General features: G+C 52.3%; 3 protein-coding genes and 1 non-coding gene across 15 annotated transcripts in view; 2 read left to right on the top strand and 2 right to left on the bottom strand.

Moving 5' to 3' along the window:
• The window catches only part of SAMHD1 (SAM and HD domain containing deoxynucleoside triphosphate triphosphohydrolase 1), a 75,571-nt gene extending 65,111 nt beyond the window's left edge, over positions 1 to 10,460 (top strand). Inside the window, exon 16 of one of the 3 annotated variants that reach the window (XM_004014555.5) lies at positions 10,239 to 10,460. In XM_004014555.5, the coding sequence (XP_004014604.2) occupies positions 10,239 to 10,295 (57 nt within the window). In that variant the 3' untranslated portion in view covers positions 10,296 to 10,460. Of the gene's footprint in view, positions 1 to 7,150 lie in introns of all 3 variants that reach the window. The other 2 variants (XM_042230348.2, XM_027977171.3) reach the window with 2 other exon arrangements.
• Positions 210 to 8,976, bottom strand: TLDC2 (TBC/LysM-associated domain containing 2). Of its 9 annotated transcripts, none has more exons than XM_042230356.2 (6): positions 7,420 to 8,976; positions 6,996 to 7,175; positions 5,735 to 5,887; positions 5,486 to 5,581; positions 1,747 to 1,820; positions 210 to 873 (listed from the first exon to the last, which is right to left on the bottom strand). In XM_042230356.2, exons 1-6 carry the CDS (start codon positions 7,519 to 7,521, stop codon positions 738 to 740), a joined length of 741 nt encoding a protein of 246 aa, XP_042086290.1. In that variant the 5' UTR covers positions 7,522 to 8,976; the 3' UTR covers positions 210 to 737. The 9 variants fall into 9 exon arrangements, with proteins under 9 accessions (XP_042086290.1, XP_004014605.2, XP_042086286.1 ...); XM_004014556.6 differs by having other exon boundaries at positions 7,014 to 7,175; positions 8,911 to 8,976; XM_042230352.2 differs by having other exon boundaries at positions 5,486 to 5,887.
• On the bottom strand, positions 7,695 to 7,766 carry TRNAE-UUC (transfer RNA glutamic acid (anticodon UUC)). The gene has a single exon. It is a non-coding gene; the product is annotated as a tRNA-Glu (tRNA).
• Positions 10,461 to 20,021: 9,561 nt separating the features above from the next.
• Positions 20,022 to 21,399, top strand: part of MTCL2 (microtubule crosslinking factor 2) — a 74,945-nt gene continuing 73,567 nt past the window's right edge. For both annotated transcript variants that reach the window (XM_027977170.3, XM_027977169.3), the window contains exon 1: positions 20,022 to 21,044. In XM_027977170.3, coding sequence (XP_027832971.1) covers positions 20,370 to 21,044 — 675 coding nt within the window. In that variant the 5' untranslated portion in view covers positions 20,022 to 20,369. The remainder of the gene's footprint in view (positions 21,045 to 21,399) is intronic.

Raw genomic sequence — 21,399 nt, 5'->3', positions numbered from 1 at the left:
TTAGTTTTTCTAAGTCCTCTTTTGCCAGAAAAAATATCCTTCCTTTTTTAATCTCCCTGAATTCCCATCTACAGAATTTCGGCTTCTTTACCCAAATGTGCATATAGCTCATCTGCTGCTTTCATATTTTCCTTGTGGAATTAAATAAGAGATCTTCAAGTACCCAGCATAGTGGTAGCAGACTGGTCAGTTTTCTGGGAAAAGAAGAATGCTGTTTTGGAATCTTTATTAATTTCACTGGTTGAGTTAGGTGTCTGTGGTTTGACAATATTCTTTAAATTAAAATAATGTCCAAAGCATATAGAGAAGAATCCCATTTTGTAAGAATACCATACACCTCCTTGGAAAACTGTCTGGAAGGATATACATGAAAATGTTAGTGGGGTGGTTGAATTGTAGGCAGTTTTAATTTTTTTACATCTTCTGGTTTTTCTACAATAAACACATATTAACTATGTACTCTCTAAAAGGATCATTTTCCTGAGGAATTTTGTGGTGCTCAGGTGAGGTATAACTGTCTTTTACTCCCTCACATCCCCTCTCCAGTAGAATGTGGCCTGTCTCCACAGCTGTCTTGGTCCTCAGGTGCCAAGAGGCTGCTCTCAGTCACAGTCCACACCGGACACTTCTCCATCTGTGTTTCGGATGGAACGGGCTGCCCTGGGTGAGCGCAGCCTCGTCGGCATCCAGGGGCGGGTCTGAACACCTGTTGGCTCAGGAAGCTGCCCGCCGTGGCATCAGCTCAGGACCCAGGCCTCCAGCTCGTTGATGCAGAACTGCTCCTGCCGGGCCAGCACCTCATTGTTGAAGGTCGCACAGGGGTGGCTCCCCCCACGATACAAGTCTCCATCCAACCACAGCCCAAAGTGGCCACTAAAGAGAGGAGAGTCTTGGCACAGCTCCCTCCAGCACCCTTCAGACCTGCCCCAGCAGCCCTTGGCCACACCATGACTGCTCTGCCTTAGTCTCATCTCTGAAACCAGTTTGTCCCAAATTGTTAAGGACTCACACATTGTCCTCCATGGGGTTTCAAGCTTTTTTTTTTTAACAGTTCAATGATTTTGATAAACATATACAATGGAGCAACCATCACCACAGACCAGTTTTAGAACCTTCAGAACATTAAGATGGCAATGCCTTAACCAAAGGACGGACTCTCATAAGCTTGGACTTCAAGCCCAGAACACGTCAGACCAGGGCGTCCATTCTAGTCCCCCTAGCAAACCTAGGCTGGAGCTGGGAAGTGGATTACTGCGGATTGGCAGCGGCTGGTGGGGTCTGTGTCAGTCCATCTCTGGAGGCTATTCAGACAGCTGGGAGAGCGAAGCTAATCAAGCAGTGCTGTCATCTGTGCCCTCAGGATAAGGCTGACTGCCTGAATATTCAGGTCACACCAGAGACAAGACTGACCTTGTGAAACACACTCCACTTCCCACCCCCAACACACACAAACATACGCACGCATGCACACACACACACACATACACATGCTGTCACCAACTAAACACTTTGGGGGATACTTCATGCCATCCTCTCCTCTCAGTATCGACTTAGAGCGGAGTTTAGGGGGTTGGCTGGGGGGGGCAGGCAGTGCCACAATACCTATCAAGAGGAGATTCTTGAAGGTTAACCAGCAGCCTCCCCCATTTTGTCTGGGGTAGCCTAACTCAGCATTTCCAGAGAGGGGAAAGGACCAGAGTACAGACCACCTCGAGACTCAAGACTGGGGAAGACTAGGACACGCACCTGCCACAGCCCATCATCAGAGAATCCAAGTCGCCTTTCACAAAGAAAGAGTTGCTTCCTGTCCACTTGAAGACCTGTGATAAGAAACCCCGTTATTGGCAGAGTCCTGCTCATGCAGTTTTACTCTGGACCACTGGGTGGCAGTGTGGTGAAGGAAACAACCTCCACGCCCCTACTAAGGCACGGGAACTACTCTAGGCTCCCAACTCTTGCAGTTTCTCTGTCTCCCTGGAGTTCACCTCCTCTTGCCCTCCTGTCTGAATTCCCACAGCCCCAAAGCCCTTCTGTTCTAGAAATAGACCAGAACCCTCTGAGGCTTCCTGCTTCCAAAGCTGGAGAGAGGAGGGGAAAAGTCCTCATCAGGAGCCAGGCCCTGATTCTACCATTAATTGTTTCCTCCTCTCACTGGAGTTAACACTAAGCCTGCACACCTTTGGTGCTATTTCACACCCAACAAGTGTTTCGAGCCCCACCCCAGAGAGACACCCTGACTACCACCAATTCTGTCCCTGCATCACTCCTTCCCGGATCACAGCCTCCTAATGGGTCTCTGCTTCCTCTGTCTCCTGCCCAGAAGCCCATGTGTGCTCTCTCAGTGAGCTATTCAAAATTAAATCAGGGATTCCCCTGGTGGTTCAGTGGTATAGAATCCACCTGCCAGTGCAGGGGACATGGGTTCAATCCCTGATCCGGGAAAATCCCACTTGCTGTGGGCAGCTAAGCACCTGGAGCCAGTGTTCCCCAACAAGAGAAGCCTGTGCACCCCAACTAGCGAGTAGCCCCTGCTCACTGCAAGCAGAGAAAGCCTGCGTGCAGCGACAAAGAGTGAGCAAGGCAAAAAATAATTATTTTTAAAAATCAAATTGGATATTAGCCCTCCTCTGCTAAAGCTCTCCAGTGGCCCAGACAATGGGAATAAAATCCAGCATCTAACAACAGCCAAAAGCCCAGCGTGCTCTGCCCTGATTTTCTCTCCAACCTCTGTCCCCCTTTACCGCCTGCACTTCATCTACCCTGGCCCTTCTGTCCTGGGACACCTGAAGCTATTGCTGCTCCAGGGTCTTGCTGACCCCTCTGCCCAGAATGCTCTTCCCCCAGATCCTCAGAAGGCTCACTTCTTAGCTTTCAGTCGAAATGTCATCCCAGAGAAATTTAAAGTAGCCCTTGCTTCCTGGCCCTGTTCAGTGACAATCTGCCCTGCTAACATGTAAGTTCCATGAAGGCTGTCCTGATGCTGGCAGTATTCCTGAGACATGGTGTAGATGTTAAGGGAACAAATTATTCATGAGTCAATTTAGGACTTCCCTGGTGGTCCAATAGTTAAGGATCCACCTGCCAACACAGGGGAAACATTCGATCCCTGGTACAGCAAGATCTCACGTGCCACAGAGCAATCAAGCCCACACACCACAACTACTGAAGCCTCCACTAGAGCCTGTGCTCAGCAGCAAGAGAGATCCCTGCAGTGAGAACCCGAGCACGGCAGCTCAAGCGCAGCTAGAGGGCAGGCCCCGCTCGCTGCAGCTGGGGAAGCCTGAGCGCAGCAGCGCGGACCGAGCGCAGCCGAAATAAATAGAGCACAGTTGTTTTTAAGTCAGTTTAGCTGATAAAAAGGTTTTTAAAGGGCTGCAAAAGTATAGCCTATGATTGCCTGTGATTAGTTGCAAAAAATGCTCTGAGCAACCAAAAGGTTTTTAGCAAGAAAACAAGACTAGTCGAAGATAAGCCCTGGGCTCAGAAGAGATAATATGAACAAGTGACCACAAAAAGACAGAACTATTCAACTCCTCCTATACTTTCCTCAAGGAACATGACCTTCAGACTTGAAGGAGGAAGATAAACATTGCTACAGAAAAAAATTAAGATGATGCTTCTTGGAATAAGGGTCAAGGAACTGGTGGGAATTCATGAAGAATGCAGATGCCAGAAGACCAAAGACACAGGCAAAAATTAACCAGTTTTTTGAAAAGATGAGATTTCATAATAATAGCCTGGGAAGACTATAACAGTTGCCTAAAAAAAAGAAAAAATCATTCCATTCAAGAGTTTGTTTTTTTTGTTGTTTTGTTTTTACATTTAGCAAAAGGCACTGTTTTAGGTACTGGATAGACCAGTGATGTAACAGACAAAAATTCCTGCCTCCTAGGACTCCCACTCTAGTGGCAGGAGGCAGGTAAATAAGTAAGACAAATAGTGACAAATGCTTAGGAGAAAGAAGTAGAGAAGGGCAATAAGAGTTTCCAGCGGCTGGAGTGCTATAAATGTAAACAGCAGGGAGGGTCCTGCTGAGAGGGTGACATCTGAGCAGAGTCCTGAAGGAAGTGAGAACTGACTCACACGGACATCCTGTGGAGGGAACCTTAGGGAGAACAGCATGTTTAAAGGCCCTGAGGTAGGAACAGTCTTGCTTGTTTAAGAACCACTTCCGAGGTCAGTGTAGGGAGAGGGAAAGTAGCAAGAAATGACGTCAGAGAGAGTCCAGAAGACGTAGAGACTCGTAGGTTATTTTTAAGACTGGGGATTTGTCTGCTGGTCCAGAGGTTAACAATCTGACTGCCGATGTAGGGGATGTGAGTTCAGTCCCTGGTCGGGGAGCTAAGATCCCACATGCCTCGGAGCAACTGCCACAACTCCTGAGCCTGTGTCGCAACTACAGAGAAGCCTGTGCACCACAGTGAAAGATCACACGTGTCGCAACTAAGACCTGATGCGGCCAAATAAATAAATAAAAACATATTCTGAAAAAGTACTTCGGCTTTTCTCTGAGGGAGAAAAGAAGCCGTTGGTAGCTTGGAGCCAAGGAGTAATATGTTCTGACTTCATTTATTTTAAATATTTATTTGGCTGTGGCTGTGCCAAGTCTGAGTTGTATCACACAGGATCTTCAGTTGTGGCATGTGGGATCTAGTTCCCTGACCAAGAATTGAACCTGGGCCCCCTGCAGTGGGAGCTCAGAGTCTTAGCCACTGGGCCACCAGGGAAGTCCTTGACTTAGCTTTTAAAAGGCTCACTCCAGGTACTGTGATGACTGAAGGTGGAAGCATTAGGAGGCTATAGTAGGGACACAGGCAAGTAATGATGGTGGCTTGAACCAGGGTGACAGCAAAGGACATTGTGAGAAGCGGTAGATTCTGGGTAGAGATAGAAAGAGAAGGAGGAGCCAACAGGATTCGCTGACAGCCATCAGATGTAGGGTGTGAGAGAAGCGAAGAAGGGCTCCAAAACCTTTGGTCTCAATGGCAGTAAAGACAGAGGTGCCATTCACTTTGCCAGGGAAGCTGTCAGGAGGAGCCAGCTTTCTGGGAGAAAGTCAGGAGATCAGCTTGGCAAAACCCCAGTCATGGTTGGACCCTCCCATCCATGCTGTCTGTGCTTGAACCTGACGAGCTGAATGTTGCTAGAGGAAAGCACACAACAAAGGAACCGGCCCTGGGACTTCTGGTGGTCTGGTGGTTAAGAATCCTCCCCGCAGTACAGCAGACATGAGTTCTATCCCTAGTCGGGGAACTAAGATCCCCCCTGCCACTGGGCAGCTAAGCCCATGAGCCACAACTACTGAGCCTGCCCACCCTAGAGCCTGTGCTCCAAAACAAGAGAAGCCACCACAATGAGAAACCTAGGCACCGCGACTGGAGAGTCCCCTGCTAGCCACCACTAGAGAAAGCCTGCACATAGCAATGAAGACCCAGTGCTGTCATAAATAAATAAAAATTATTGATTAAAAAAAAAAGAGCATCACCTTCAGCTGTGGAGAGAAGGAGAAGAGGAAGGTCTCGCCAGTACCATAGAAGCCTTTGCTGAGTCGAAGGGCCGAGGAGGAGAAGGCCCCAAACATCTGGAAGGAAGAGTCTGTAGCTTGCAGCCGGAAGGGAGCTGGAGATCCCTTCCAGGCTGGGGAGTCTGGGGCAGAGCTGGGGGTCGGAGAGGCCCCGGGGGAACCATCAGCCCTTAGTGGCAGTTCTCCCCGCAGCGCCCCAGCGCGGCTCACCTGCCCGTCCTGGTCTCTCAGCACCAGCAGCACCGGCCCACTGTGGCCCTTCATCTGCCTGTACAGGCTCTGCAGACTGAAGCCGTCCCTTGACGTGCAGAAGGCCAGGCTCCAGGAGTATCCAGTGACTCTTGGGGGTAGGTGGAGACTGAGCTGGGGACAGAGCAGAGGGTGAGCAAGGGCTCCCAGTCCTCCCACCATCGGTGCTCCATATCCTTGGGGTCCCAGGAGGACTAAGGTTAAACAGCCACCCCTCACCCAAGCCTGTGCTTTACAGGTTCAGTTCAGTCGCTCAGTTGTGTCCAACTCTTTGTGACCCCATGGACTGCAGCACGTCAGGCCTCCCTGTCCATCACCAACTCCCAGAGTTCATTCAAACTCATGTCCATAGAGTCGGTGATGCCATCCAACCATCTTGTCCTCTGTTGTCCCCTTCTCCTGCCTTCAATCTTGCCCAGCATCAGGGTTTTTTCCAGTGAGCTGGCTCTTTGCATCAGGTGGCCAAAGTTTTGAAGCTTCAGCTTCAGCATCAGTCCTTCCAATGAATAGTCAGGACTGATTTCCTTTAGGATGGACTGGTTGGATCTCCTTGCAGTCCAAAGGACTCTCAAGAGTCTTCTCCAAGACCACAGTTCAAAAGCATCAATTCTTCGGCGCTCAGCTTTCTTTACAGTCCACCTCTCACATCCACACATGACCACTGGAAAAACCGTGGCTTTGACTAGACGGACCTTTGTTGGCAAAGCTTTACAGGTTATGGAGTACTTTCTTGTTTCCGGGGGCACCATGGAAACACCAATGAGCAGGAGGCCTCAGAGAAAGGGGTCACTATTCCCATCTTACAGATGAGGACGCTGAGGCTTGGGGAGATGAAGCAACTTGCCTGAAGCCCACATGGGGAGGAAGTGGCAGAGCCAGGATTTGAACTCAGGTCAGGCCCATCATGGCCCCTAGCACCCAAAAACTAGAGATACTGACTGCCTCCTCCTAACTCCCCATCTCATCTTCCCATTCCCACCCCAGCTCTGGCCTCAGTTCCCAAGGACTGGTTCCACTTAAAGAGTCTGATTAGTTCACCATATCCTTAACCTCCTGGTGACGTGAAGAAGGTGGTGCTAGGATTACTGACTCATTGTATCAGAAAAGCCCAGCGAAGAGAAGTGAGTTGCCCAAGGTGACATAGTGAGCAGAGGACAGAGCAGGAGGGACCCCAGGCGTCCCTGGGCCTGGCTGGGGTGGGGCAGGACTGAAGTCTTTGTACCATGGACTGTGCCCGAACCTGACTCATTTCCGAGGCTCCCAGAACCTGGCTGGCTCCTGCCAGCTGGGGCACCACGGGTCGTTCGGGAACCGGAGCTGGGGCTGGGGTTGTCTCCTCCTCCTTTTCCTCTTCCTCTTCCTTGTCCTCCTCCCCAGACAGAGCATCTTCCACCTGGCTGGGCTGTAAAGACACACACAGGCCTGGTGAGTCGAGAGACAAGGAGACACGAGCTTCCACACGTCCAGAGCATGAGAGCCTCGGCCACCTCATCACCCCTGCCCGGGCCCCTGCCAGTCCAGCCGGAGGAGGCTGTGAAGTGTCCACGATAGGCCAGACCCTGTCCTTCCCGCCAGCCAGCTCCCTCCCTGGCCCCTTCCAGCTACACCCACTGGATGTGGCCTTGGGCCCCCGAGGTTTGTCTTGCCTGGTTGCTCTGGATCCAGAGTGGATGCCAGGGATTGTGTTCTAAGCTTTGGAGGCAGGAGAGAAGGGCAGGTGGCAGCTCCCAAACTCTGCATTTGTACATGAAATAACAATAATAATACAATAGTGGCTGAATATATGGTAAACAGGACACACTTGACTAGGCCCGAGTGAAATGCTTGGTGAGCATAATCTCTGAATTTTCCCAAGAATCCTAAGAAGAATGTGCTTCTTTTTTGTTTTTTTGGCTGTGCCACAAGTCTTGCAGGATCTCAGTTCCCCAACCAAGGATTGAACCTGGGCCTCCACAGTGAAAGCGTGGAGTCCTAACCACTGGACCACCAGAGAACTCTCCAGAGTAGGCTTTTTATTACCCCCATGTTATTATCTCAAAGGAAGGAAGAAGGCCTTCTGAGCTGGTGAAACAACACGTGTTTCTCATGGGTGAGACAGTGCACAGGTTCATATAAAATGCTCATTTAGGGCTTCCCTGGCAGCTCAGGGGATAAGAATCCACCTGCCAATACAGGAGACACGAGTCTGATCCCCGGCCCAGGAAGATCCCGCATGCCGAGGAGCAGCTAAGCCTGTGCGCCAAGACTACTTAGTCTGTGCTTTAGAGCCCGGGAGCCACAGCTGCTGAGCCCATGAGCTGCAACTGCCGGAGCCTGTGTGCCCTAGAGCCCATGCTCCGCAACAAGAGAAGCCACTGCAATGAGAAGCCTGCTCAGCACAACCAGAAAGGAGCCTCTGCTTGCCACAACCGGAGAAACGCCTGTGCAGCGACAAAGACCCAGCACAGCCAAAAATAAAAATAAACAAAAAATGCCCCGATAAAAAAATGCACATTTGTGTGAAGGTGTGTGATGTGTTGCCTTAAAATAGAGTTGTATAGGCAAATCAGTGTGAGAAGGTGTTGAATGCAACTTTGTATGTTACCTTTCAGTGTGTTTGTGGGTGTGAGCTGGGGTTGTGTTATATGTGAGTGTCAGTGGGCATGTTATGTTGGTGTGTTCATTCATTCATTCATTTAATCACTGAGCTGCCACTCTGTACCAGAACGTGTGTGTGTGTGTGTGTGTGTGTGTACGCACATACACATGATGCCTGCACACAAGGACTTTGGGGCTTTTCATCAGGAGAGATCTCCTTGGGGAGAAGAGCTGGACAGGACACTGCTTTCCTATTCCCCAGGTTCAGGCCTATGGAGAGAGTCCTAATTGGACAGGCTTCTGGACAGAGCTCCATCTGGCATCCATTCCAGGGAGGCAGGAATGGAGACAATAGTCTGCTCCTTGAGGGTCCCGGAACCACAAGGCTGGGCGCTAAGGCCCCAGGTTCCTGAGTCCTTGCGCTGAGCCCTGGGCCAACTGGGGAGGGCCTCGGAAGGGGGACACCCAGCTGTATGCACCCTGGCCCAGGCCCCACGCAGCCAGGGATCTCACCTCCCCTGCCTTTCCTGACCGACCCCCGCCCCAGCTGGGCCTCTTACCAGCCGAGTGTAACGCCAGCGGAGACTTCTCATTCTTCTGTCCGAGCCCAGCCAGGGGCAGTAAGTGAGCCTTCAGCCCTGCCAGGGAGGAGGCAGCGCTGGGTGAGACCTGGAGCCGAGAGGGAGGGGCCTGGGGCACACCTGGCTGGCTCCACACCCACCCAGCTGCCCTTTGCTCTCTCTCACCTGCCACTCACCTGTAACTCCCAGGCCAGCTTGTCCCTGAGTCTGTGAGGTCAGCTATGCTTGGCATTCAGGGCCATAGTTGCAGTTAGCAACTGATGCAGGTTAGCCATAAATTCTAGCTGTAATTCGGGCCCATAGACTGTAACCTTTGGGTGGCTGCCTGAGCTCCAGACGGGGTGTCTGAGGCCTTTACTTCCCTGTATGACCTTGCATAAGTGCTATATACCCCTGGGCCTCAGTTTCCCCACATATGACATGTGGAACCAGATTGTCTCAGAGGCCCTCACAAGACTGACATCATGGAATTCGGTTTTCTCTCAAAGCTATTATAACAGAAGCTTGAAAAGGGCCAAGCTAGATCAAAAGAACAGATTTTTTTTTTAATAGTCATTTTTCTAATTAAAAGAGCAATACATATTTACTATAGAAATTTGAGAAATTTATAAAAGAATAAAGAAAACTACAAAAATATTCATAATTCTACCTCTTAGAAATAAACTCTCAGCCCCTACAGGTTTATTTTTTCATCTTTTACATTTATAAATAGATCATACAGTGTGTTGCTTTATAAGGTGTTTTGTCAAGCTTAACGAAAAGTTTCCAATTACATTCAGTACCCTTTGAACATGTGATTGTTTTTTAATGTATTTATTTAATTTGGCTGTGCTGGGTCTTAGTTTCAGTACACGGGATCTTTTTTTGTTTATTTCATGTGGGCTCTAGTTCCCTGACCAGGGATTGAACATGGGCCACACACACACACACCCCACCCCATGTAGGGAGTGTGGAGTCTTAGCCACTAGACCACCATGAAAGTCCCATGAACATGTGATTTTTAATGGCTGCATATTGTTTCATCACAGGATGTACATCATTTCTCAAATGTTTGACATTCTGTTTGCTTATAATTTTCTGAGATTATAAGCAAAATTATAACAAACTTTCTTGTTCATAAATCTGATTATATTTTTTATGATAAATTTCAAATGTTGAATAATGGATCAAAGGGTGTTCACACATGCTTTTCCAACTGTTTCCAACGAGGCTTCCCAGAGCTTAAGGCTGACCAACGTCTGGATATCTTTCAGGAATCTCAAGGTAATATCTTTCTGATCATCATGTTTTACGTCCTTAAATTACAGATAAAGAAACTGCCACTCAGAAAGTTGAAGAAGGAGCTAACCACAGCCACAGGATAATATAACACAGTAAAAAGAGCACAGACTCTGGAGTCAGGGAGTCTAAATCCTGTGTGACCTTGGGCAAGTTACTTAACATCTCTGTTCTGTCTCCTTGTCTGTAAAATACTAATACCTGTTTACCTAATAGGGCTGTTGTGAAAATAAATGAAGGTAATGCCTGAAGGGACGACTCATTGGAAAAGACCCTGATGCTGGGAAAGATAGAGGGCAGGAGAAGGGGGCGACAGAGGATGAGATGGTTGGATGGTATCACCGACACAATGGACATAAGTTTGAGCAAACTCCGAGAGATAGGGAAGGACAGGCATGCTGCAGTCCATGGGGCTGCAGAGAGCTGACACGACTGAGCGACTGAACAATGCCTGAAGAACTAGGAGGCTGAACCAGGTCTCCATCCTCCTGTTCTGAGTTAAGTGAGATGACACACAGTGCCTGGTGTTTGGTGAAAAAGTGAAAGTGTTAGTCGCTTGGTCATGTCTGACTCTGCGACCCCATGGACTGTAGCCCGCCAGGCTCCTCTGTCCGTGGGATTCTCTGGGCAAGAATCCTGGAGTGGGTTGCCATTTCCTTCTCCAGGGGATCTTCCCAGCCCAGGGATCAAACCTGGGTCTCCTGCATTGCAGGCAGATTCTCTACTGTCTGAGCCACCATGGGTGCTAGATAAGTGTCAGTGCTTAAGACCATCCCCCGACACTGCCTCTTTGGGAGATTCAGGGCTCAAATCACTGACAAGTGGCCACTCAGTCTCCACCCAAGCACCTTGGGGACAGTCACTTGGTCACTTGCAGGGGTAGGTAGCTCAGTGGGGCAGGGAAGGGCAGGAATATACTCACTTTGCCAAGTCTCGACCTCTGGTGACCTCTTCCAGCTTGTCCAGCCTGATGGCTTCCCTAGTACATCTCCGGGATCCCACAGAGAAGGGGCCACTTCCGGAACCGACCCTGTCCACCTGGAGGTCTGTACGAAGCAGTTTTAGCTCTGTACCCTGGTTCTCTGGCAGACAGCTGTCACTTCTGCCCCAGCCAGGCTCCAGCCCTCCTCTCCTGGCTCTTATACCTGCCCAGAGGGTGGCATGCCCTGGCCCCGAGCCTGCTCCGGTTTCAGCCGGAAGGACCTGGCTGTGTAATCCATCAGAAACTCAAATCCCACAAACAAGAGCTTCTCACCTCAGGTCCCTGCTCTGCCCCTACCAGCCCAAAGAGGTGGGATTTACTGAACTCCTGGGCTCTTCCTGGAGCCTCTCACCCACAGCTACTGAGCGCCACATGGTGCCTGAAGCCCATCATGGAAGGCACTTCCCTTAAGGGGCGCAAATGTTACAGGAAAGGTCGCGCCGTGGGGCCACATCCACCTCCCTGTGCTTCCGGGGAAACCTGGGGCTCGGTGGGTGAGGAGAAGCCACCCTGCTCTGGTCCTGTTTCCCTTCTCTCACATGGGGGAGGTGATTCTTACTGGCCTGTCATGATATGGAAGGACAGGAAGCCCAGTATCTGGCACACAGTAGGCATGCTGTCAGTTCAGGTAGTTCTCTGTCCCAGGCTCATAGTGGGACTTCAGTGAATGCTGCTGTTGAAACACAGAACCTCAAAGTTGGAAGGGGTTTCAGCCAGTCCCAGACCAGGTGACCTCCACGCAGGGCAGGAAGTCATGAAAAAACACGCCCAGCAAGGGTCCCCCAGCCTGTTTGGGGTGGGTGAGCCCACTCCTTGGGTGGCTCACACCCTTGGACGGGCCAGCTGCCCGCTGGGGGACCAGGGTACAGAGCTACAACTGTTTCACGCAGACCTCCAGGTGAACAGGGTCAGTTCTAGAAGTAGCCCCTTTTCTGCAAGATCCAGGAAATGTGGGATGGGAGCGGGGGGAGGGGCGGCTGTAAAAACCCCTTCCTGCTGGCCTTGGTGGAAAGGACTTGGGTCTCCAGATCCTTTCTCCATGGCCAGGTCTCCTGGGGCAACGCCCTAACCAGGAAGATAGGATACTGAAAGGACTTGTATTAATATTATGGGGAAAACATTCAAGTGATGGGCCCTGTTGCCATCTCAAACAAGGCTGTTGCAATACGTGTTTGAACTGTTAACAGCCTGGAGGTCACATGTCTGGCCCTCCTGCTCTCACAGCCCCACTCCCAAATCTTTTCCCTCCACACTCGATTCCTGAACCTTTGGGCACTTTGGGAGACCAGTAAGGTGTGCCTTGCTGTCCCATTCTTTGTCCTTAAGTCTAGAATGTGACCTGGCGAGAAAGCTAATTGCCACGAAGTGTGTTCAGTCGTGTCTGACTCTTTGCGATCCCGTGGACTGTAGCCCACCAGGCTCCTCTGTCTGTGGAATTATCCAGGCAAGAATACTGAAGTGGGTAGCCATTCTCTTCTCTGGGGAATCTTCCTGACCCAGGGATGGAACCTGGGTCTCCCACATGGCAGGCCGATTCTTTACCATCTGAGCCACCTGGAAGCCCAAATCGCATGTAATTGGCTTCTGAAAAGCTTCCACGATCAGATTCTAGATGCCAGAGGGTTGAACATCCCAGCTCTGCCTTGCAGCCTGCCTTCTCCTTTCTCCACCAGACCACACGCTGCCTCTTTTAGCACGGCAACAGTCATCACCAGGAAACAATTTCAATGTCCCGTACAAGGGGAAAAGGTTAATCGACCCGTGGAACATCCACTCTGTGCATTATTTCTAAGAATTAAAAGCGATGTTTGCCAAGAGTTCATAAATGCACAGGAAAATGCTTCTGCTACTCTGTAAAGTGAAAAAAGCAGATATAAAATGAGATGTGTGGCACAGTTTCCGCTACGCAAAATAAACGCTAAGACATTGGAAGAAAAGGGAGAGGATACACTTGGTGGCTCGCTGGGCTGACTGGCTTCGCTCTGAGCTGTGGGTGGGTGCATGATGTACCCCCTCGGCATCCCGGGAGCTCTGATCTCCGTGCTCTGGTCCCTGTAATGGACCGTCTTTGCCCCCCTCACGCACAATTGCCACTCCTTTGGCTCCTCATTCTCAGCTGGTGACTTTGTTTCTCTTTGAGAAAATGGAAGCCATCAGCCCCTCCCTCACTGTTCCGATAGACCCACCTGCATCTCACCCATCTCTTCTGCCTGCCTTCCGGGACAATGAAGGAACAGCCTCTGTTCCCTTCCGAAGCCAGTCCCTGGGGTCCCCCTAGATTTCTCACTCTCCACTTTTCTCTGCCTCATCCATCTCTCGCTTGCCCCTGCCTCTCAACGTGACCGTGACGGCTCCATCCTCTTCTCCCTACATTCCACCTCTTCCTCCTGGTCACTGCTCAATCCCTGGCCTTTGACATCTGTCCTGACCACCCCTGCTCTTGTCTCTCTAGGCTGGGGGCGGGGGGACACACTTTTTTGCTCTCATCTTCCTCCAGCCCCTCTGCTATTTGACAGAGTGATTCTCCCTCTTACATTTACTCCTTCAGTGGCAGCTCCCCTGCTGTCTTTTGTGGCTGGTGTCTCCTCTCTTACCCACTTTTTAGAACCAGGGATTCCTTTTTAATTTTCTACTTTATTAAAGAAATGATATATGGAGATAGCTTTATTTAATAAGATTCGAACAATTAATGATAGACATTCTAGAAGCAGTTGTTGAAGGCCCCTTTCATCCTGTCTTCTCCCAATCTCATCCACGCTTGGAGGGAACAACTACCAATTTTTTTTCATTTTAAAATTTTACTTTTTATTTTAAATTGAAGTATACTTGTACAGCATTATATAAGTTACAGGTATACGTGATAGTGACTCACAATTTTTAAAGGTTACACTCCATTTATGGTTATTATAAAACAGTAGTGATATTCCCTGTGTTGTACAATAAGCCCTTGTTGCTTTATTATTATTATTATTTTGGGAGATGCATGCCACATGGCTTGCAGAATCCCAGTTCCCCAACCAGGAACTGAACCTCAGGTTATAGCAGTGAAAAACCTGGAATCCTAACCACTAGGCCACAAGAGAACTCCACTTGTAGCTTATTTTCTACAAAACAGTTTGGACCTCTTAAGCCCCTTCCTTCTCCCCACTGGTAACCCCTAGTTTGTTCTCTATATCTGTGATAGAACCAGGGATTCCTAACTTCCTGGTTCTAGGGCAGTTTTTCTTCTCTCTATAGATCCTCTCTGTATGTGACCCTATCTGGTCTCATGGATTTAAATATTATCTAAATGTTAATAATCTTTCATGACTCTGGACCACATGCTACCCTGGGCCCCACACTCATTGATCTGTTGCATATATGCCTTGAAAGTCTCCAAAAACATTTCAAAGAACTTTCAATTGGGCCCAGAAAGAACTCTGAATTTCCATCCCTAAACCTGGTCTCTCTACCCACAATCACCTCTAAGCTGTTTTCCCTGTCTTGTTAAACCACACCACCACTCGTACTGTAACAAAAGCCAAAAACCTGGGAGTTGAACTTCATTTCTCTGATGCCTCACCTCCATCCATGGGTATCCGAGTCTTCAAAGTTCCCAGAAGCGATCTCAGGAGCATCCCTCTTCTTCCCTCTCTACTGCCTCCACCCTCATCCCAGCCACCGTTACCTCTCAGGCTGGTCCAACAGCTCCATGCTCCATCTTCTAGCATCTTTTTGCCATCAGCTAGAGTGATCTATTTAAAACACAGATTACATCTCACCCTGGCTTACTCTGAAGCCCCCAGTGGCTGGTCACTGCATCAAGAATAAAGGCCTGCAAGGGCTGCTCTGACTCCCTCTGTCTGCTCCAGCTTTGTCCATCACCCATCTAGTGCTGGTCACATGGCCCTTCTCACTGTCTTGAGCATCTATCAAGTGGGTTCTCTCTGCCTGGAATTCTCTTATTCTGGCTCTCTGAATAACTCACTTTAAATGTCACCTCCAAAGAGAGGCTGACCTGACTACTCTATTTAAAGCAGGCTCCCCTACTAATTCCTCTAACTCTTCTTCAGCCAGTGGTTTGTATAAGGGACAAAAACTTTGGGACTTCCCTGGTGGCCTGGTGGTTAAGACTTCACAATTTTTAAAGGTTATACTCCATCTATAGTTATTGTAAAATAGCAGCTATATTCCATGTGTTGTAAATAAGTCTTTGTAGCTTATTATTATTATTATGGGGGGTGTGCTGGGGCATGAATTTCATCCCTCATTGGGGAACTAAGATCCCATATGCTGCATGGTGTGGCCAAAAAATAAAAGCACATTTTAAAAAGGAATAAAAATTTCAGTTTTTAAAAGATCACCTCTTCTTGGGAGCCTTCCAGGATTTAGTCTCTATTCAGTTTCCATCATGTTGGTCAATTCAGCTGCTTGAATGGGAGAACATAAACTGTTTTCCCACTGGGTGATCAGCATCTTCATTTCTTACAATCTGATTTATTTCTTACAATCATTTAATGCTTCATGACTTCTAGAACAGAACTTTATAAAGTGTGCGCCTGAGCTGAACACTACCCAACAATGCAGCACAACAGGGTCTAAAGCCTGATGGCCCTGGGGTCAGATCTACCCCAGCCCTGCCACTTGCAAGTTGTATGACCTTGAACAAGCATTCCAGTTATTCATTGCTGCGTAACAAACTACCCCCAAAATTAGTGTCTCAGAACAACAATATTTATTTTGCAGTTTGGGACAGCTCATTTCTGCTCTGCTTAGCATCAGCTGGTGCAGCTCCAAGGCTGGAGGCTGTATCATCTGAAAATTCCTTCTCTTACATGTCCAGGGCTTGATGGGGACCAGAGCTGGAGTTGTTGACTGGAACACTTTCATGGGGCCTCTCCCATGAGGCCTCGCTTCCTCCCAACATGGTGGCTGGGATCCAGGGGAAAGTGGATTGAGAGAGAGAGACTCAGAGACACAGAGAGATTGAGTTGTCAGTCATATTGCCTTTTAGGACCTAGCTTTGGAAGTCACACTGTCACTTCTGCCATTCTCTGTTGGTTGAGGCAGTCACAAAAGCTGCTCAGGTTCGAGGTGAAGGAATACAAACCTCTTCACTCAATTGGAAGAGGGTCAGTGCCACACTGTAAAAAAGAATAATTGGGGGACTTCCCTGATGGTCTAGTGGTTGAGAACCCACCTTGCAATGCAGAGGACGAGGGTTCTAGCCCTGGTCGGGGAACTAAGAAGCCTTGAGCCCTGCCCCTCACCACTAGAGTGTCTGTGTGCTGCAGCGAAAGATCCCGCATGACACAGTGAAAATCCCACATGCCGCAACTAAGCCCTCATGCAGCCACATAAATCAATAAATATTTTTTTAAAAAAAGAATAATTGGGATAAGCATGGCAACCCACTCCAGTACTCTTGCCTGGAGAATCCCATGGAGGGAGGAGACTGGTAGGCTACAGTCCATGGGGGGTCGCAAAGAGTCGGACAAGACTGAGCGACTTCACTTTCACTTTCACTTTCATACATACGTCAAGGCTGTATATTGTCACCCTGCTTAATTAACTTATATGCAGAGTATATCATGAGAAACGCTGGGCTGGAAGAAGCACAAGCTAGAATTAAGATTACCGGGAGAAATATCAATAACTTCAGATATGCAGATGACACCACCCTTATGGCAGAAAGTGAAGAGGAACTAAAAAGCCTCTTGATGAAAGTGAAAGAGGAGAGTGAAAAAGTTGGCTTAAAGCTCAACATTCAGAAAACAAAGATCATGGCATCTGGTCCCATCACTTCATGGGAATTAGATGGGGAAACAGAAACAGTGGCAGACTTTTTTGGGGGGCTCCAAAATCACTGCAGATGGTGACTGCAGCCATGAAATTAAAAGACGCTTACTCCTTGGGAGGAAAGTTATGACCAAACTAGATAGCATATTCAAAAGCAGAGACATTACTTTGCCAACAAAGGTCCGTCTAGTCAAGGCTATGGTTTTTCCAATGGTCATGTATAGATGTGAAAGTTGGACTGTGAAGAAAGCTGAGCGCCGAAGAATTGATGCTTTTGAACTGTGGTGTTGGAGAAGACTCTTGAGAGTCCCTTGGACTGCAAGGAGATCTAACCAGTCCATTCTGAAGGAGATCAGCCCTGGGATTTCTTTGGAAGGACTGATGCTAAAGCTGAAACTCCAGTACTTTGGCCACCTCATGCGAAGAGTTGACTCACTGGAAAAGACTCTGATGCTGGGAGGGATTGGGGGCAGGAGGAGAAGGGGACGACAGAGGATGAGATGGCTGGATGGCCTCACCAACTCGATGGACATGAGTTTGGGTGAACTCCGGGAGTTGGTGATGGACAGGGAGGCCTGGCATGCTGCCATTCATGGGGTCGCAAAGAGTCGGAGATGACTGAGCAACTGAACTGAACTGAACTGATACATCCCTGAACCTATCTTCAAAAAATACAGTCAGTTCCAAGAAGTTCCTAACCTTTCCGGGATCCTCTGCTGAAGTGTTGGGCACTGAGCCTGGCATGAGTGCTCAGGGGTCGGGAAGCCCCGGGTGGTCTCCCCACCTCCATGGAGCCAAGTCTGGGCCCCTGGCAAGTCTTGCTCCTTCTGCTGTTTCCCTCCTCTGAACCGAGTCCAGAGCCCGCACCTTGACCCTACCCAGCCCTCGCCACCCCAGCCCTACCAGGGCTTGCTGTTCCCCAGGCTCTTCTGGGGCTGCAGTGTGGATTCAGGGCTCCCACATCTGAAGACCCTCAGAACAGGAAGGGCCATTAGCCCCCTGCTTAGCTATGAGTGTTGGGACCCAGACAGGGTACATGGTAGAGCCAGGACTCTCGCCCAGGCCCACATGGGGAGATCCAGGCAGCTGCTGGGGGACTTCCCTGATGGTCTAGTGGTTGATGAGTGTGTCAGGAGTGGCTGAGCAGCCTGCTCTAGCATGTATCCCCCTGCCACGGTTCACATCATCCAGCATCTCCAAGCCCACATTCTGCATAGATGGAGAAATTGAAGCTCAGAGAGGGTATGGAGTTTCTAAGAGCCACACAGCATCTCTCTGTGCCAGACCAGAACCAGTCTACAAGAAATGGGGTCATCAGAGCTAGAAGGACCCTGTCCTCCATTATATCACATGAGCTCTTCTGAGGCCGGAGAACCAGAGGAGGGCCTACCTTGGTCCTTGCCTTGGTGGAATGTCATGCCATCCTGTGGGTGATGACTCTTTTGTGGCTCATCTCCTCCCTTGACTGCGTGCTCCGTGAGGTCAGGAATTCACCACTGACAAGTCCACCACTGTGGCTCTCTGTGGACTGGGTGAGTGGACAGTCAGTGCCGGCAGGGGAGCTGGTGCTTTGCCAGGAGGGGATGGAAATGCCCCTGAAGAAGTGTTTGCAGAGGACCTGTCAAGGGGCCCTGCTCCTTACCTGGCTGGTGGAGGCACCTGGAGAAAGGGTTTCAGGATGGAGGGGGCACTCACACACCTAGACACCCCTAGATGGGAATGAAGCCTTGCCTCACAAGGAGAGGGCAAACCCCAGGAGTGTATTCACCGCTGTGGGGTAGGAGGGACAGAAACAAAGTGGAGCTGGGGCCAGCTGTGTGTCAAGGCGGAGGAGTGAGGCAACAGGACTGGGGGGAGGAGGAAGAGGAGGGAAAGGGAAATGGAAAAGGAAGGGGGAAAGGGTTAAGAGGAGGAAACGAAAGTAAGAGGAACAGAGGGAGGAGGAAGGGGCTGCAGAGGGGTAAACACAGCCCTGCCCCCCACCGTCGCAAGGGGCTGCCACCCTGAGGGTGATCGCCACCCCGCTGGGCAGCCAAAGGACTTCCGATGACTCTGCCCAGCAGGGGCCAGGCGGCGATGGCGGGTAGCAGCGAGGAGAGGGGGCGGGGGAGGTGTGACAGCCACATGGGAACATCAACAACACGGGAGCACAGTTCTGGAAGGGAAGAAACGACACCCATCAGAGTCGGGGCTCCAGGGTCATATGGAGTTGCTCTGTCAGGGACGTGTGAGGATCAGGGCAACCAGGTCCAGCTCGGACTAGCCTACGCGGGAGCCAAAACCTACTCCTAAAGCAATCGCAGGTCTGACTTCTCAGAACGGGTCGCCTCGATTTTAGCGGGGCAGAGCCTGAGACTGGGTTCAGGGAAGCAGCGAGCGTGCCTGGGGTCACAGCCGGTCAAGGCGTGCAGAGCTGGGCAGGCACCGAGGGCCAGACGCTCCCCACGACTATGAGAGGGAAGCCAAGCCTGGACGTCCGGAGCACGCCCTTGGAGGCGCGAGGTCTGGCGTCCATCCCGGCTCTGCCAGTAACAGTGGGCCGGGATCGCCGGTCTTCCCCAGGCTTCAGTTTACGCATCTGTACATTGGGATGAACTGTCTCGCTCCGCTAGGTTCAGGGGGGCGGAGTTCGCGCACGCTCCGCACAGCCGCGAGGGGCGAGGTGCTCGGCGTGTATATGGATGCTGGCTCACGCGATCTGAGGTCCGCCGGGCCTCTGCCTGGGAGTCCCCCGTCTCGCGGCTCGCGCGACCTCTGCGCGGATGAGGGGAGCGAAGGCGCCTCCGCCGGGGGCGTCGCCCAGGCCAGCAGGGGAGGGGACGGCGGCGGAACGGAGGCGGAGGGAGCCGGGGCCTCGGCAGCCTCGGCCGGCCTGACCCTCGAGGGGGTCGCTGTTGCCTCGCAGATCCCTCCCTCGCTCGCTGCCTGTGTCCCTCCCTGCCGCTCCCGCCGCGTCCGCCTTTTGTTCGCGGAGCCGCGCGTCCCCGAGCCGAGGCGGCGGGGCGGGGAGCTGGCGGGGCTGCGCGGGGGGCGGGCCGCGCCGGGCGGAGCCGGGGCCCGGGCCGCAGCCGGACTCGGAGCTCGAGAGAGCGATCGGCGCGCAGGCAGCCGGGGCCCGGGCACGCTCCGGGGGCGCGGCGAGGCCGAGGGGGCGGGCGCCGGGCGGAGCCGGAGCCGGAGCCGGGGTGCCTGGAGGCGATCGGGCCGCTCTCTCCGAGCCCAGAGCAGTGGAGAGACCGTGCGGCGGGGGTCGGGGCCGGAGCGCAGCCCGGGGTCTGAGGTGGGCCGAGAGGAGCCGCGACCCCAGCGGCCGGAGCGGCGCCAGGAGCCTCCCCCCGGGCGCGGAGGCCGGGTGGGCCCGGGCCATGCGCGCCGCTCCTTGAGGCCAAGGCAAACCGCGATGGAGGTGCCGGCGGGGGAGCCCCCGGCTCGGGGCTGCGGCCCCCCGCCTGCTCCCGCACCGGAGAGGAAGAAGAGCCACCGCGCGCCGTCGCCGGCCCGGCCCAAGGACGTGGCCGGCTGGTCTCTGGCCAAGGGCCGCCGCGGCCCAGGCCCGGGCGCCGCGGCCGCTTGCAGCGCCGCGTCCTCGGCGAGGCCGGACAAGAAGGGGCGTGCGGTGGCGCCCGGGGCGCGGGGCGCAGGGACGCGAGTGGCCGGGGTCCGCACCGGGGTCCGCGCCAAGGGCCGTCCGCGCCCGGGGACCGGGCCGAGACCGCCGCCACCGCCGCCCAGCCTCACCGACAGCAGCTCGGAGGTGTCGGACTGCGCGTCGGAGGAGGCGCGCCTGCTGGGCCTGGAGCTGGCGCTGAGCAGCGACGCCGAGTCGGCTGCCGGGGGCCCCGGGGGGGCCCGCACGGGACAGCCGCCCCAGCCGGCGCAGCCGGCACAGCAGCCTCCGCGGCCCCCCGCCTCCCCCGAGGAGCCGTCGGTGGCCGCGTCGTCGGTGGGCAGCAGCCGCCTGCCCCTCAGTGCCTCGCTCGCCTTCTCCGACCTCACCGAAGAGATGCTGGACTGCGGACCCGGAGGCTTCGTGCGAGAGCTGGAGGAGCTGCGCTCGGAGAACGACTATCTCAAGGTGCGGGGTCGGGGCGGGGGTCCCGGTGGGGGAAGGGGAGGCCGCGGGGAGGCGCGGGTGTCCGCCCCACTGGCCCGAGGCACCAGCCGGCCCGCTGTCCCACCGCTCTAGCTGGGCAAGGGGCCTAAACCCTCAGGGGCTCCCTCGCATCCCGCTTCCCATTGTATCTGGGAAACCTTCTCCTAAGGGAGGAACCTGGAGGAGACTGCCGATGGGCTTTGATTTAGGAAGGGGGTCTTGAGTGCTTTGGAGGATGCTTAGATAAGGTGCCTGGGATGGGGGTGGGTGCTCCGTGAGGGCCTGGACCTCGGAAATCGAGGCTCAAAGCCCCCACCCCCAGGCCGCTGGGTGGCCC

The sequence above is a fragment of the Ovis aries genome, chromosome 13 (genome assembly GCF_016772045.2).
Source record: "Ovis aries strain OAR_USU_Benz2616 breed Rambouillet chromosome 13, ARS-UI_Ramb_v3.0, whole genome shotgun sequence".
NCBI lineage: Eukaryota > Metazoa > Chordata > Mammalia > Artiodactyla > Bovidae > Ovis > Ovis aries.
Note: the sequence above shows the minus strand (reverse complement) of the source record. Positions and strands in the feature narration are given on the sequence as shown.